The sequence below is a fragment of the Larimichthys crocea genome, chromosome XXIII, assembly GCF_000972845.2.
Source record: "Larimichthys crocea isolate SSNF chromosome XXIII, L_crocea_2.0, whole genome shotgun sequence".
NCBI classification, from domain to species: Eukaryota; Metazoa; Chordata; class Actinopteri; family Sciaenidae; genus Larimichthys; species Larimichthys crocea.
Window position 1 is genome coordinate 13,435,539 of NC_040033.1, and position 16,861 is coordinate 13,452,399.

Here is a 16,861-nt window from a genome sequence, read left to right on the forward strand (position 1 = left end):
GAGGGGGGGACGTGGTAAACAAAGGAATCTTCATGGCATGATGAGAGCAAGAGTCATGAAACTGCAGGGGGGGAAAAAGAGACAAATTTGTGTTAATGTGCACTCGTTACTTGTTTCATACTAATGTTAAAGCTGTTTGCATAGAAATAAATCACAAATTATCCAGCATATCCATGAATTATGGCTAAAAATAAGCAGCTCAATGAGGGAGAAAGAGGAAGAATAATGAGGGCTCTAAGCTAAACCAGTGGAGGTAATAGGCTCTGTCCTCCCTCTACCCCTATTCCCGTAAAAACATGCTGAGAGAAGCTGTTTTGTGGTAGGGCCTCTGCAGCTCGCACAGTAGCAATTAAGAGCCAGATTGGCCTCTTTTAGCAATCAGAAACCTCAGCCCGACTCTGAACGCGCACCAAATATTCACGCTGAGGTCAGGCCTTAACAACAAAACTGAACTAGAAAAACAGAGAAGTCTCTCTTAGGCCCCACTTCAAACATAGACGTTACAATGAGCTTGTTTTGATGTATAAAAATGTAAATGCAGTGCGGGCAGACACCATGCTGGTTTACAAGTATCGCACTTAAAGTGACCTGGGTCGGAGCATAGACTGTGTTGCTCTGTTAAGCATGTGGGCTGTGTTGCTGAGCATCAGTTAAAACTAGTCAGAGTTCATGAAGTAAGCCCATTCCAGACATGGTTTCCATTAATGTAACACAGAATGAAAACAGCCACAGCTTGTTATGGTACCATGATTTTGGAGGAAGCTTCAAGGGTTTAGCCGATCTCCCTTAAATGTACTGAAAGGTAGGGCTAAAAAAAAACATGCACATGGCAGTCACATTCACACAGAACTGAGCAGAATAACAACATTAAGGCTTAGCCGCCATGTTCCGGTGGTTTAAGGGTCGGATCTGCGTTGCTCCTGCTTGCTTTGAAAGCAGATGTGATCCATGAGTCACCAGTGTGTTAGTTAGAGCTGTGTGCTGGTGCCCATTTCTGCACAAACGGAAATGGCAGGAGAATTTTCATGAACAAACACAGATAGAACAGGAATAAGGACACACACCAGATACGCCTGCAGGTACACATATTTGCATGGTGATACAAAATCCACGCTGAAAAAACCAAGCAGAGTATCCTTCTGACACACAAAGAAGAAAAACTATTCACTATGAATGCAAATCACATATCAGGCATCGGTGCTTCTGCACATGTCTACAGGCACAGATAGGGATACACAGGCACACCCACACAGTAATACTGCCATGCCCTCTAGTTCCACTTCGGTCTTGTATCAATTATTTGTCCACCTGACAAGTTATCAGTGATGATGGTTGATTATTAGCCTGAATATGCAAAACTTGGTGAGTGTTCACTCATATAATGTTCAAACAGTAAATGTGTGCAGCTTTATGGACAAGTCTGACTCATTTCTACTTTTAACACAAATAAAAGTATGGGGTTCCAGTACAGGTCAATCAGAACTGTGCAAAACCTGACTGTTACTGACTGTTATGGCAAATGTTTTCTGACACTTTTCTTGTCACAAAGATGGATTGTGCTAAATTCTTGCCCTCAAATGATAAAGAGGCAGATCTTTTGCTTCTGTAGTTATTTGGGTTAGGTTGTTAGGAATGTCCCTTAAGATGGACTTTGGTTTGCTGTGCTAGACACACAATGGATCACATCAAAGCGGTGGGCGGGAGTGGCGGGGACAGCAGGAGTGTGTTTGTCTGTGAAATGACTTTGTTTTACAGCCTTCAACACCTGTCGACCTATTGAGCCCTAATCAAAACTCGGGATTTTCCTTCATCACGTACACCAAGAAGTCTACAAGCATGCAGTCAAAGAGGCCTCCAGAGGTACGTCTAAGTACACAAGTGATCTCCATCTTTTATTATACCATGACACCAATTTCCAATATTCACAATGAGTACCATTCTCTTCAGTTCAGTGTATGATACAGTTATTTACTGGTTCTCTTAGAGCATATTGAAAAAGAACAACAAAAAATAGAACCAAATACCCACTTTAGAAAAAAAAAGTACAATTATCAGAGACACTGCAACACAGAGATGCAACGGACAGAGAGGGAATAATTATGACCAGTGTTCTCTTCAACTACACATTTTCAAAACGGATAAACAAAAAAGAAATCCATTAACAGTAGTGATAATGTTCATTACGTATAAGACTCTGAATCAAAAAAAATATATATATATATATAGATATATATAATAAAGAACAGAATAGTAAAGTGAAGTGCAAATTTCTTTGGAAGTTGGAATAAGGTGTGTTTTTTTCCTTCATTAAGACATAAATAAGTTATAAAATAGAAGCTATCAAAACAAAAACCAGAGACAGACTCTGAAGAAATAAAGGCAAGACAATTCTTTTTCATAACTTCAAGTAGGCGATACTTCCGAGCCTGTACAGACTGTACAAGGCATTCTTAACAGACTCAGAGCCATTTTCTTGTCTTTCGGGACAATTATTCAAGAACAAATGCAACTTAATGCATCTGTCCATCTCACAACTCTTTCCTCCAAAATGGCATTTAAAAAAATCTAAATAAAATCCAGCAGGCCGTGCTCAGTTTTGTTTCATAGAGAGGTGTCAAGCTCTTCTGATACAAGAAGTACTGCACTGAAATGAAATCAAATTCTGTGATACTTTCGAGTCCAGAAATGTCCGGGAGTCCCTTGTTATCATTTTGGGTGAATAAGTATTGTTCAATTTCTCTCCTCTCTCTGAAATGACAATGTTAACAACACTGATTCATAAAAGGAAATCCCTAGTCGTCGGTAACGCTTCCGTCATGATTAAGGAGAAGAAAAACGAGCAGAGGGGAAAACCTCAGCTTTCACTGAAAAAAAAAACATTGCTGTTCACCTTTAAAGTGCATGGAGTCCCGCTGCACTGGAGATTTGATATCAACAACTTTCAGCAAATCTTCACTTCTTGAAATTGATAATACACTTGATTTTCTTCTACTTTAGGCTGAACCAATGTTTTTTTTTACAGTAAAATGAAATGCTCCCAAAGACAGCAGGGCGACCCGTCAGTTAGTTGCATCAGTCAGTTTTGTAATCACTTCTTTCTCTGGAAGACGTTGGCCAACATGGCGCCGGAGGTGGTTAGCTGGCCCATCTTACTCAGGAACTTGGTCTTGGCATCCTCACCCACCAAACTGGAGGCGATGGACATGGAGCTGCAGAAAAAAAGGTGGAAAAGTTTGATTAAGCAACAAGGTTTAGCTCTGATTTATTAAAATATATGGACTGAAAGACATGCAGAAAAAAAACACAATCCTCCTCTACCTGTTATGCTTATGTCAGCCTTTACTAGAGGGAAAATGCTGTTTGCCAATATAGCCCCTCCTGGTTTTTACAGTCTAACGGCTCATTAAAAGTTCCTCTTTTGAGTTAGCTGGGATTCACTCATACATTAATACAGCGGAGCAGTTAGTCACTCTGCCAAGCTTCTGCATTGCTGCACAGGAGGGCAAACATCATATCGTGACAAAAACACCAACTGAACTCAACAGATATCAGGAAACTTAGACTCTGTTGAGTGATGGCTCACTGTTTGCGGCATTAAAGGCCACAACTTTCCTGCAAACTGGTTAAGCTTATGCTTTTTACTTTGACGGGAAACCAAATCACTTCATAATCTCCTCTGAAGCAATGGGCATAAACACGTGAAATTTAATACACTGAAGTATGGAAACTTAAACATCAGACTCAATGATGCATGGCCACAAATAATTATACTAATGTTATGTGATGCCTCTTCAAAAAGTCTTTCTGACAGTCTGCTCACTAAGCTGTGACAGCCAAAGAAAATCGGGGTTTCCAGAATATTTCATACCAGGGAGTAAATAATAGATGAAATGGCAGGAAAAAAAAGAAAATCTACATTCTACAAAGGTCAAAACTCCTTAAAAGATACATGCTGTGAAACTAAAGATCTAAGTTATCAATTATACTAAGAGAAGTTGAAGAAAGACTCGACAGACATAAATGAAAGAGGAACAAAAATCTCGGCATCGACACAAAGATTTTAACCTCAGCATTTAACTGCGTGTTCTGGAGAGGGAACACACCCAAAAGCGTATGTGCACATAGAGAAGAAGACATACACACTTCTTACGTCCACATAAAACACACTTCTCCTTTTAATGAGCCCCAAACACATGTTAACAAGATGGGAGAAACATTTTTTTAAAAGACACCCACAGTATGGCCGCTGTCCCAGCTCTCTGAGCGTTACCAAAACAACTCCTCTCATTTTTCTGCTCTTTTCTTTCTGTGAAGATACCCGCATAACGATTGTGGTTCCAACACTCTTACATGTTCTCTTCTACCCACAGGGGAATAAACCCACAACACAGGCCCAGTCCCAATGCTGTTAACTGACCCCTCTCTTCACAGTAGGATTACTTCTCCCTCCAAAATCTCCTTAACTGACACTTTAAAAGCCATTGCTTGTTGCTGTCACAGCCTCTCGTGCGACAGAAACTAATATTTTGACAAATGATTTCAGAAAAAAGTGTTGGTGTGAATGAGACTGTTTGTTTATTCTCACCCTTGTGCATCAGCCATTCCTCTGTTTTCCACCTTGATTTCGCACTCTTTGATCATAGAACTCAGAATAACCTGTGGGGAATATGAGAGACACAGATAAAGCTGGGATGTTGCCTTTTACTTAAAAATGCAATCTACTGGATAAAACGTAGAAAACAGGTGGTGTTGGTCTACTTCTGTCCCGACGTGATGATCGAATTTGCACGTATTTGTATGTTTGAATGCATAAAAGTTCCAGTTATATTTATATTTATATATTATATTCCAGGAAAATAATTCAAGTCTTCTGGTATGTAGGCTTTACAGACAGAGTGGAGAGGAAAAGAGGCAGCTGATCGTTAGTCACCTTGGGAAAATGCTCACATGAAATGGATCGCGTGTGATTTGGAGACACAAATAAATACGGTAGAGGTGTGTGTGTGTATGAGTGTATCTGAGAAAGAGGTGAAGTGTCAGACTGTCTATCTTTACCAATCTTGTGCGAGATACCCATGGGAATAACAAATAGGAAGAGGGAGGCAGTCTGGCTCATCAGTGCGGAGTCAGAATGTGGACGGGATACTATATGCAGGCGTATTACAGTCAGTGTTTAAGTGACTTCCTTCTTGAGTGCAGCAGTGTTGTTGGTTTGTCTGCTGACCTCGTGCTCAGGGGAGAGTTGCTCCATGTCAGCGCGGAGACACCTGAGGCCAGGCAGGAAGTGGTTAACCATCACTTCCTCAGAAATAACTGCACAGAAAGTTAAGGACTGAAATGAAAACAGTTGATCCATAGCATGTAGCAACACCACGAATGAGTGCATTACCATTCACACAGCTGGAATCACAAAGCTAACTTTTCATTATCTGGGTTTCAGAAAGACAAATTTGGGTTTTCATTTTAAAATGTAATGATTCAGGAATGAAAAAAAAAAGGACAGCATAAACAATTTCACATTGCTAACTTCATAACATAAAAAAGCTAAACTGCTGAAAGGCAATGTCAGAAACAAATGTTCCAATATTTTTAGTACAAACAAGAAAACCCTTTATAGAGATAGAACGCCTTGTCTATCCAGACTGTCTTGTTTTTCTAAATACATGTATAGACAGAGAGACTAAAAAGCTGGCGTTTAAGGCCAAGCAGTTACAAATACTATTTGGATAGTGCTTCCAGGCATTACCAGAAGGGTGGAGTTTACTTCAGGGTAATTAAAAAAAAGAAATCTGCCAGTAACTAAAACATTGCTTTTTAAATATTTTTCTTTCATTGTACAAACATTCTACAAATAACTGTGTTGCTGTATGGCACCAAAGCAGCTTGACACAAACTTAAATGCAATCCTTTGGAGCAGGACTGCATATGATCTGCCACCTGTCACAGCCAGTGGAGCTATATGGGACACGGAGTGAACACATTTATATTTTTGGAGATGGGAGTGTACAATTTCAGAGGTTGTCAGACTGATTACAAGAGAAAGAAGTGCAGTGGGAGGTAAAGCTTCTGAGGTTAGGGTTATACCTCCTGGACACTACTGCACTGTGAAATCACAGCCTGACAAAGATCCACAGGAATGAACCTCAGACCAGCTGTCCTCTATGTGTGTGTGTGTGTGTGCATGTGCATGTGCATGTTGGACCTGGGTGGGGTGAAGTTGAAAGAGGAGACACAGAGTACAGAGAGGGGAAAAACAATGCAAGAGAAGAGATATAGTATGAAGTGGAGGAATCGCAGAGGAGTAGGAAGACAGAGGAGAGGTAATGTAAACGTGAGCCCCCATCCTGGGAACTGTTACTGAGGATTGAAGCTGATGTTCAGCCTGTTCCTTCTCTCACGCTCTTTCTCCCTCTCTCATCCTTTCCTTTGCTTAACCAACCCTGTAATTACCTCTAGCCCCAAAATGGAGGCAACTTATTTTCCCTTTCTCCTCCTGCCAAATGACAGACAAACTCTGCCAACACAAACACTGAACCACACACTCAAGGCACCGGGGCCATGCTGATATGTGCCACACAGTTGTACAGGCACATTCGGGAGCACATCCCACCAGTGCATGCAGCTAGCATTTAACCAGTTATTCTAACGGCCTTCCTAATGACTCACTGTTACGACAGCTAACCCTGAACCTGAGCCAACCTTGACACAGACTTCTAGTAAATCCTTTGGAAAGGCATACAGTAGTTAAAAAAGTATGAGTAAACTGACCGCGTGGAAAACATAGATAGATTTTCCCGTTTAAGTGTCACAAGGTTATTTAACTGTTACACTAAGTATAGAGTTAGTGTTATTACTATAAATAAAGTCGTAAAGAAGGCGAAGCCAAATTGTTCAGATGTGACTGGTGACTAGAAGGATACAGCAGCAGGAGAGGGCACTGTAGGCCTCAAACAGCTGGGTGGCAATGTCAATCCTCTTGCTTTCCACTGTCTGACTGTTGTTAGCCAGTGCCAGCTTGTGAAGGTGTGGCAACACAACTGGAGGAATAAAAAAGAAAAAAAACAAGACAAAAGTTAGTGCACTCGAAGAGCAATGGACATGGTTCACTTTTAGAATTGTGTGTTTTTCTCGTAGATGTGGTCTTTACATACACTCATCTCTAAAGCGTGGCTCCGCATTGGGTCCGACCCTTCCAAACGTCCTGATGATCTCCATGTGCAACGAGTGCTGATCTTGATACTGAGGGTCTTCCAGGAATGATGCCAGCTGCATTTTTACACGCTCCAGGAGCTATGCACAGCGACAGAGAGTATAGTGTTTTATGAAGATTTGTGAAATGATTTATTTGATTAAATTCATATGCAGTTTGACAGTTTGTCTCCTACCTCTTTTTGTGTGACAGTCTCCATGATGGTACCAAAGGCAGGGATAGTGGATATCCTCACTGAGCTAAAAGCAGCAGGAGAGCAAAACAATGATTTTACCGCTGTAATCACTTTATCACGACTCATTTAGTTGTTCTTTCATAATGTCCCCAGTAGTGTGTCTTTAAGCAAAAAAATCAGAATTAGTCAAATATTATACACAAATAAGATACTTACCACATCATTCTTCAGCTAACAACTTATCTGACTCAAAGCTAAAAGCTAAAGGGGTCATGATTAGATTAAGGGGAACATTTAATTCCCAGATCCATGTTAAAAAAAATACAAAAACGTTACAAACAATAATCAGTGATTAAAATGAATTGTGACAAGCACGGTTAATAGGGTGCTGTTAGGGTAATGTTAGATAATTATTCCACTGTCAGTAGGAGAAGGAAAGACCAAAAGTAATACTTCCAAGGGCCTTGTTCAAATAGTTTTTTATTATGTCTCTAAGCATTAATTTTTACTCTTTAGTGTGCTGATCATGGACACAGCAAGATATGTCAAAAACATCTATAATGGCAAAAACCACAAAAAACTACAATTAAGTTTACAATAATAATAATAATAATAATAATAATAATAATAATAATAATAATAATAATAATAAATGTATGTTCCATCTACATGTTGGGGACAAGTGTGTAACCATTAGCATGGCATTTCAGTACAGAGTGATGAAATGAAAAGGGGCTGCATTCCAACAGTGTTGCCATTAAATTCACATCACAAACATCAAAAACATGAAGGCTGGATGTACGCTGGCAGCCCCCCTAAAAATCATTTAGTGTACGAGCCCTGATCTTTGAATAATTGTCAAAGCAAGGCCAAGATTATGTTCCCTGTTTATATGTTTATACTGTGATGAAAAAGGACTATTGTGTACCACAAGTTGGAACTAGGGGAGATTTAAGTGCTCGTCCAACTTAAAATGTCCAAAAAAACAAACAAAGTCTCTGTGGCTATTTCTTTTTTTTTAGCACCCACTCAGAAGACACTGCTTTACACTGTAAGGATGCAGCCCACAAAAATGACAATGTTCATAGAGAGGTTTTCTTGTGTTGATTGACTCACAATTCAGGCCCACTGCACAGAGTAATAAGGGCCGGAGCCGCACGGCGATCTACTAATGCTTCACTCATGCCTCGGAGAACCAACTGCAAACCCATCACACAGCAGGATGAGAGAGAGGGAGAGGCAGGGTGGGAGGAGAACAGAGACAGGAGGAGGAGGAGGAGGAGGGAGGGAAAGACAGAGGATGGGAAGAGAGAGATGAAAGAAAAGAGGCAAAGATAAAAGATAGAGGGATGACATGGAAGAGAGAGAGAGGGAGAGAGAGAGAGAGAGAGACAGAGAGGGGATAAAACTGAGAAAGTCGGGGTTGAAGAAACCAACCACTAGCTGACGGGTCGGTCAGGAGGAGGGGCCCTGCTTAAACTGAGTGGGGTGGGGAGGAAGAGGAGGAGGGGACGGGTTACAGATGAGCATGCTGGGATTGTGTAGTTGCCGTGCAACGTGCACGCACAAATCTGGACTGGTTAGTGTTACAGACTGATGAGGTGATGAGGAGCTGGCGTGGGTTAGTGTTGCAGATTGATGATGCGAACATGCATGAGTGTTAGTGTTAACTGTGGTTATGCTGATAAAAACTACCACATGATCCAGCCTAAACCGAAACAGGAGCAACTCCACACAGCCACTGAAAACTACGCCGGGAGAATTCAAATGAGAACAAGAATCTGAAATTGTACAATTAAATAAACAATTTATCAGTGAAGATGCGGTCTTAAAAAATTGTTTTGTGCTGAATTTGCTCCTGGCAGGTACAGACTTGTTTCAATGTGATAGTTCTCAAGCGGCAGAGAGAAGGGGGGAGAGAGACGCGGCGCGGTTTGTTGTTGTTGTTGTTGTTGTTGTTGTTGTTCCACTTACATTTCAGGGTCGGAGGACAGTGTGATGAGAGCCGGCACCACTCTCTGAGCTACCAGCGTCTCATTCACCCCCTTCACCAGCAGCTGATCGGATTGGACAGAGCCAGCCGTGATGTCACAGAGGTGGGCGGGGCATTTGGACAAGAGCGAGCAACACCGGCAATAGATAGAGAGAGAGAGAGAGAGAGAGGAAAAAAAAAAAAAGAAGCAAAACAGAAAAGGGGAGGGAAAAAGAAAAAAAAACAAACACAAAAAGATAGGAAGAAAGTGATATACAATGACAAAAACCATAGCTGCAAGGCACGGAACGGCACTGCATGTATCAAGCAAGTGTAAGTATATACACACACACGCACACACACACACGCGCAAACACACACACGTGCACACGCAGGTATGCAGAAGAAATGGCAAAGCCAACATAGCTAAACTGCACAAATACTTTTACAGTATGGTGAGCATAAAGCTGTGGGCTCTTTCCACAGACTCCAGGTCAGATTATTATTTCATTCATTTACGAATCGATAGAAACAGTTGCCAATTAACCTGATCTGGAATCTGTGGTAGAGGGGCCACATTTCAACCCACAGTTTTGACAATGGTGAAAAGCTAAATCACTATGGAATGGTGACAGTGGGGGGGTGTTGGAAAAGGGCAAGTACTTCACAAAACAGGGGAGGGGGGGGACATGAAGACCGCCTACCACTCCTCCTCCCCCAAGTTTAGATCAACATAGGACCGGTTCTACTGCGAGACCTAGACCCTCATCCTAACATCTGACCTTTAAATGTGCACAGGTTTCAAAGAACAGGGAGAGGTGACTTGTTTCTCATAGCTTAGGCCAGAACTTTAGCCTTGGGAACCTGGCTTCAAAATGCATACAATCAGTGGAATAAAATCGCAAGTAAGAAAAAAGGGAAACAGTCATCTTCTTTTAAAAATAATAGCAGTATTATATTTCCACGAGAGCTGAAATACTGAAAAAGTGAAAAAAAAATATTCATGAGAAAACATTTCTGATTGAATTATACTTTCCAATAACAGTGAAAAAGAACAGGCCTTACACTTTTTCCACTAGACGTTCAGATTGCTGACTTTAGCCTTTCTCTGACATGTAGCAGATATTCAACAAAGTCAGTTCTAAGACTGGTGCACAGTGAAAGGTCTGATGTGAACTCCAGGAGGGTCTCGCAACACAGTTGGAACCAGAGCCCTGATAAGCTACAGTAGTCTTTACTCACACTCATAAAACAGAGGAGCTAAATATAAGAAGCATGTTAAACAGCAGCAATAGCAAGCAGAGCTAGCACATGTACAGCAAAGAAGTAAACACGTAGATAGTATCTATAATGTAGGACTGCACAATTGTGTAGATATTGTGTAATTTAATTAAGAAGGTTTTGTCTATTATGCAATTAAGTTGTTTTAGCAGGATTACAAATAATCACAAATTAATCTGGGATACTATTTTATCCAGAATTGTGCAGCCGTGTTGTATTCTACCAGTATACACTTTGCAGTAGACTAATAGTCATTTATTCTTATGTCTTCCTAAAAATGGAAAAAAGGAAAGACTGCATCAACAATGACACATTTTTAGGTGGTATTTATGTCAATGATGCAAAACTCTAAACATCAGTGATTAGTTCAATACACTATCCTGTGTGTTTGTGTGCGTTTTGTACCTCAAACATCCGTGCTGCAGTACACCGGACCAGTGCAGAGGTATGGACTACCCCATACCACAGAACAGTTAGCAACAGTTCATGGTAGACTGGGTTGGCACTGAAAAGAGATCATACCAATATTCTGGCAACTATGCAAAAAAAACAACAGACTTTCAAGCCGTGAGATTTTTTGACATTGTAAAACAACACTACAAATCAATTCGACCGTACAGAAGAAAGGGTGTGTCAAAGTCATAAATTCAAATCAGTAAATTTACATGTGTGTGCGCACAATTGTGTACCTATCCAACAGTGGACCCACACACACATTCACAAACATTGGACCAGTGAGCCAAAGAGGCATTTTTTTTAGAGATCCACTACTGGTCATGCTTTATGAATTAATTAATTTAAATAATTCTTTAAAGTTGCTAGTTTTTGATCAAAAGTAACATAATCAGAAATGCATGCGTACAGATGTCCATATTTATGACATAATACTGCACTCTAAAACTGGGTGTGTTGAATTGCAGCAAATACAAAATCTATATATTGTTGCGTTCATTAAAAATTGTGCCATCATTGTTGCTTTTTAAATGACTTAAAACAATCGTCCACACTGTACAAATATAGTCCTCTGTTGGTAATGTAGGCATATATGTGTGTGCTTATGTCTCACCCCAGCTCTACAAAGGAGGCCTTCAGGCTGTCAAGAGGTGCATGGGACAAAGACAGGGTTGTCATAACATCCTCCAGGAAACCCACCAACAACTTGCGATCCTCCTCCTGTACAGAAAGTCAGTCAGTTACAAATGTGTTGAAAACTAAACTTGAATATGTCAAAGTGTGTGCACATTTCTACAGATCGGTATTTTGGGACAGCAGATATCTTTTGTCACTTTCAACATCAGTTGAAGTGGGGTTTATTGACATGATGTGATGAAACGTAAATCAAAATACCAGTCCAGTGTTTTGCAAGTGCTGCATCATTTTGTGAACCTAAAAATCAAAACAAAAACAAGTGGCAGCTCGATGTGTTCTGGAGTGGATTTTCCCTCATGACAAAGAACAATAACCCAAAGTGTCATGTGGTTCACACTCTACACACTGTTCATAGACGAGAAAATAGGGACCAAAAATACTCCACAAGTCAACTAACTACATAGAGGAAAGCACTGACTTAGTGACATACTGTAGATTTGTCCTGTAAGACAAGATAATACTCTTTATGATGAATCATCTTCAGGTGTAATGTGCTATTTACTTACCTGGTTATAACAAGTCAGCACTCCAGTGGCATAGATGGGGACGGTGGCTTTGGTGAGAATATCATTCCCTGCTGAAACATCTGACAGAGGAATAAAACCAGAACGAAATAGATGAAACAAAAAGGCAGGGACATTTTAAATTTTAAATCCTATTGCAGCTAAAATTGTTGCATTTTTCTGCATCATTTCTATTTCTTAGTAGTTTATTGATTCTACTTTATGTAGAACTGATCATCTCTGCCTTCTATTTTTCTAGTACTATATTACATTGGTGCTGGAAATGCCACATTAATTATGATCATATGTTCACACCCAATTAATCAGAAAAAATAAAAATACACCAACGCACATGCCTATTGCGATAGGCCTGCGGTATTGTGACTAACGAGTGTACAAAATTTTGTTGCAGGACAGTTGCAATGCAGGGTCACAATGAGCTAAACACAGACTGTGTCTCAACACAAAACACATTTCATAAATGGCCACAATACCAAAGCTAAATCACTTGGCAGCCAACTGAGACCAAGCACCTCTTATAACTACAGAAACATGTCCAGAATAAAAAAAAGAAAAGAAAAGAGGGGAACACCCATAGCAGACTCCAAATAGCTTGTTTACATCAACAGTGTCTGTGTCTAAACTCCACCTACCAACATTCTCATAAGAGAGCTGTGAAAATCTTACAACAAACAGACATCTGTGTGTGTGTGTGTGTGTGTGTGTGTGTGTGTGTGTGTGTAGGTTTAATCTGCGCTCACCAACATTCTCTTCAGATAGTCGGAGGATCTCTTGGAACTGTGGCTTAACCTTAAAAGGTCATGAGGATAAACAAAATGTCATCACTACATTGATAAATATCATTCACATTTACTTTAAAGTATTTTTTCAGGTACAGTACTCAATACCTCAAACTGACTTTTGATTCATATTATTTAAGTAGACTACTATAAGACGACTAGATACTTTTTTGGCACCTTGTTTCCTTTGTACTCAGAGGAGAACCTTTCATTTTGAAGAGTCACATGGTTTTACCTTAGTGTTGGTAAAAATCTTGCCGAAGGTGCGACAGAACCTCCAGAAGAAGCGAGAGAACTCATGTACGCAGGTTGATGACGTCACATTGATGCGACCCACGATCTCTATGAGTTGAGGAAGGCTGGAGAAGACAAATGAAAATCAGTGTATGTGTGACGCTTTTGTGATACTGTGTACAAAACTGTCTGTATGCTTATGTGTCCTTAAACGTGCGTGTGCGCATGCATTTCTTACAGTTGGTTAACCACCCATAACAAGCTGTCCCAGCCAGTGGTTCCTTCATGCTCTAGCTGGTGGTCATAGAGCAGCAAAAGGGCACTCAGCATCTCCCTGCTGCCGATGATGGTTGCCACATCTTGGAGGGGAGAGGCTGGCCTGGGGAACCGGGTAACTGCAGGACCAAAGACACAGGAAGCTTAGGAAATTTAGTGCGTTAGGAAATCTCCTTGTAACTTCTATGCATGTGTAGTTGTCATACCCTCTATTGCAGGTATGTCTCCGTGGAGTTTGACTCTGCTGGTGAAGGGTGCATTCTGTAGCACCACAGCAAACAGGGGAGGGATCAGAGACTGCAGTGCCGACAGGAACACGTGTAGCTTGTGTTCATCCAGACCATGTTCTCCTTGCTACAGAAACCGGAAGGAATATTTATCTTTAAAAAAAAAATACTGTAATGTACATACACTTTAACTACAATAACTGAGTACACAGAGAAAAGTCAATTTTGAGATGTGAGAAGGGCTTTCAGATTTGAGGCCCAGCAATAAAGCTGTATGCATACAAGCACTTACCATAAGTAGTTTCTCTATACGTGCCAACAGAGAAGGGATGAGTGCAGTGTGCAGGGTGCCCAGCTCTGTCGTCCAGGCAGCAAAGGCGGGAATAAAGACCTGGTGGACTGCACTGACCACCCGCTCAGATGGGTCTCCAAGTGACAGCAGCATCAGCTCAAAACCCTAAAGACACAAAAGATTGACAAAAGACTAACATGAAGATTTGCCCGCGAGCATTTGCACAAACAGAAATGTTAACCCCTAAGACTATAAGTACTGTGTCTGTTTTGTAAAATTCTTGCTGAAACACTGTTTCACTAGCAAGAGGAAATTAAATGAAAAGAATTCTGAGAAACAAAAAGTAGAACATTTAGTCTTGAGTTCTCAATTTCTTCTCACCACACACATACCTGGGAGTACTTGTCAGGGTCATCTATGTAACCCATGATAATACCCAGACTCTTGACCACAGCCTCCCTGACCATGTCAGCCTTATCTTCAGTAAGCATCTGCTGCAACATGGACAACACCAAGGAGCTACGGATCTCCTTCTGCAGAGACAGAAACAGGAAACTCATTTATATTTTATTCATCTACATTCATGTAAAAGTCCTTTTATAATTCTGTATGCACAACATGTTCTTACAGGCAGGTATGGTGCTAAGGCTCCACAGGACTCTGCCACCAACAATCTCCTTTCTGGATATTTGTGGTTAATCTGCAGAAGACGAGAACAACATTTAGAGGAAAAAGTGTTGAAAGAAATACAGCAACAGAAGTTGAAAGAAGCAGAGAAGTAGACTGGAGGGCAGCCACAGTGGAATGGAAACAACTCATGTATCATCAACATGCTGACCCTGTGGAAACCGCAATTGGCCTTTGTAGTCAGATTCTCAGCCTCCAAAACTGCTGGCAGCTGTTGTTGCCATAGTTTTGTTGCAGAGGTGACACAGGTGGCAATGAAACTAAAACTGATATTATATTTAAGTCAGGGACACCACAGAGGTAATAGCAGATAGTGATATTTCTTAGAATTAGTACATTAGTACTACATACACAACTTCTTTATATATCTTTTTCTAATATATATTATACAATGAAATATACTTGCATTAGAACTAGAAGCATTTTTCATTTGTATTATGCAATCTACGGTGTAAAAGGTAATGTGAAAACAACAAAAATAGCCATGATTAATATTAAAAGGACCAGTGTGTAGGACGTAGTGGCATCTAGCAGTGTAGCTGCCAACTGCCTCACCTTAGCCTGATGAAAAACTTTAGTGGCTGTGAAACCTGAGAAAAATGAGAACGGCCCTATTTAGAGTGAGTGTTTGAGAGTGAGTGAGTTTATCTGTTCTGAGAAACATGGCAATTGAAGGATTGTAAAGGGATTGTTCTAAGGCAACAACAGCATAATGATCCTTATTTCCAGGTGATTATACACTAATGAAAACAGTATTATGCATTTTATATTCAATTATATATTCAATTCTGCAATATTATGTAAACAGAGCCCCATAAATCCTACACACTGGACCTTTAATGGACTGGTCTTTGTAATGAAATAGAAAAGAGAAATGAGTCACAGAGCGCTTAAGAGAAAAAATAAAAATAATTAATGTTTGTGGAGCAGGTGCAGGCAAAGCCTTTTCTGTATTACCATCGATGACAGCATATTCATTAACAAGTGCTACCTGTAGTGAATGTACTGTACCTGTTCCCAACACTGAGGAAGTAGTTCAGCCTCGACACGTGTGGGGCCCACGTGCCTCGCGAACGCAACACACCCCGTCAAGATCATTTGTCTTTGGAAACACAACACACAAATGTATGATCAAACAAGGCTGGATAAACTCACAGTTTGTCTCAATGGCTTGGTGTTAAACAATGGTAGCTTGATCAACCAACATTAATAAATCATATGCAAATTGTCCTGTCTACAGATGCAAACATAAACACCTCTGCTCATCATCTGGTCTCTTGATTAGGTTAAAGAGGATGTGGAGGAGCTGGTCTCTCTCTTTAGGCTCTGGGTGAAGGCAGGCAGTACACAAGATGAGTGGGATCAACTCCTGAAGGAGAAACGGGGAGAGAGAAGCAGAACGGGAAGTGGCATCAGTTTAGACTACTTTGCAAAAGGAGAGTGAGGTTGAAACACACAGGACGGTCAGTAGCAGTCAAGCAGGCCTGGAAGTCTATGGAGGACGGAGGGTAGGAAAGGGGGAAAAGGCATTCATTAAAGAGGAGAGAAAACGGGAAGGTCACAGGGAGAAAGAAACACTGGAAACCAAAGTCAACACTGGTGAAAACTTACCGTCACTACCTTGTTAGTGTTATAGCTTGACTCATGTGGCTTTGCAGTCACACACGTACAATTAGAGCCATGTACTGTAAAGCTTAAATAGAGCATGCACACAGCCAGACACAGCTGCATATAGACAGACACACATATACCTAATGCACTAGTTCCCCTACTACAACGCAGCTCTATACCAGAGTTCACACAGAGTTTATGGATCTTCCAGCCAGAGAGGAGAGAGAGCTCAGCTGCCCTTGATATAGGGCCTCCATGGCCAAATTGTGGTCAGCCCTAAATTCCCACCACACACACCCAAATTAGAGAGTGCATACAGAGTTAAAAATATGTTTTTCTCAAACAACCTTTTTTTTTCCAGGAAGATATCATATTTTCCTGCCAAGTGCTGGAAGAACGAGCAAAACCCCAACGCTGGACGGACAGATGGACCTGACAGAGACA

General features: G+C 40.8%; 1 protein-coding gene across 11 annotated transcripts in view; it reads right to left on the reverse strand.

The window, feature by feature from the left end:
• Positions 1 to 1,867: 1,867 nt before the first annotated feature.
• The window catches only part of relch (RAB11 binding and LisH domain, coiled-coil and HEAT repeat containing), a 31,041-nt gene continuing 16,047 nt past the window's right edge, over positions 1,868 to 16,861 (reverse strand). For 4 of the 11 annotated variants that reach the window (XM_019254926.2, XM_010735456.3, XM_010735457.3 and 1 more), the window contains 20 exons: positions 16,063 to 16,175; positions 15,818 to 15,908; positions 14,748 to 14,819; positions 14,512 to 14,652; positions 14,120 to 14,284; positions 13,807 to 13,954; positions 13,563 to 13,719; positions 13,326 to 13,449; positions 13,052 to 13,100; positions 12,294 to 12,373; positions 11,986 to 12,024; positions 11,705 to 11,811; positions 11,044 to 11,143; positions 9,360 to 9,442; positions 7,386 to 7,449; positions 7,152 to 7,290; positions 6,921 to 7,037; positions 5,225 to 5,313; positions 4,586 to 4,656; positions 1,868 to 3,209 (listed from right to left, as the gene is read on the reverse strand). In XM_019254926.2, coding sequence (XP_019110471.1) covers positions 3,089 to 3,209; positions 4,586 to 4,656; positions 5,225 to 5,313; positions 6,921 to 7,037; positions 7,152 to 7,290; positions 7,386 to 7,449; positions 9,360 to 9,442; positions 11,044 to 11,143; positions 11,705 to 11,811; positions 11,986 to 12,024; positions 12,294 to 12,373; positions 13,052 to 13,100; positions 13,326 to 13,449; positions 13,563 to 13,719; positions 13,807 to 13,954; positions 14,120 to 14,284; positions 14,512 to 14,652; positions 14,748 to 14,819; positions 15,818 to 15,908; positions 16,063 to 16,175 — 2,070 coding nt within the window. In that variant the 3' untranslated portion in view covers positions 1,868 to 3,088. Of the gene's footprint in view, positions 3,210 to 4,585; positions 4,657 to 5,224; positions 5,314 to 6,915; positions 7,038 to 7,151; positions 7,291 to 7,385; positions 7,450 to 8,501; positions 8,585 to 9,359; positions 9,443 to 11,043; positions 11,144 to 11,704; positions 11,812 to 11,985; positions 12,025 to 12,293; positions 12,374 to 13,051; positions 13,101 to 13,325; positions 13,450 to 13,562; positions 13,720 to 13,806; positions 13,955 to 14,119; positions 14,285 to 14,511; positions 14,653 to 14,747; positions 14,820 to 15,817; positions 15,909 to 16,062; positions 16,176 to 16,861 lie in introns of those variants that run through there. The other 7 variants (XM_019254928.2, XM_010735459.3, XM_010735458.3 and 4 more) reach the window with 5 other exon arrangements.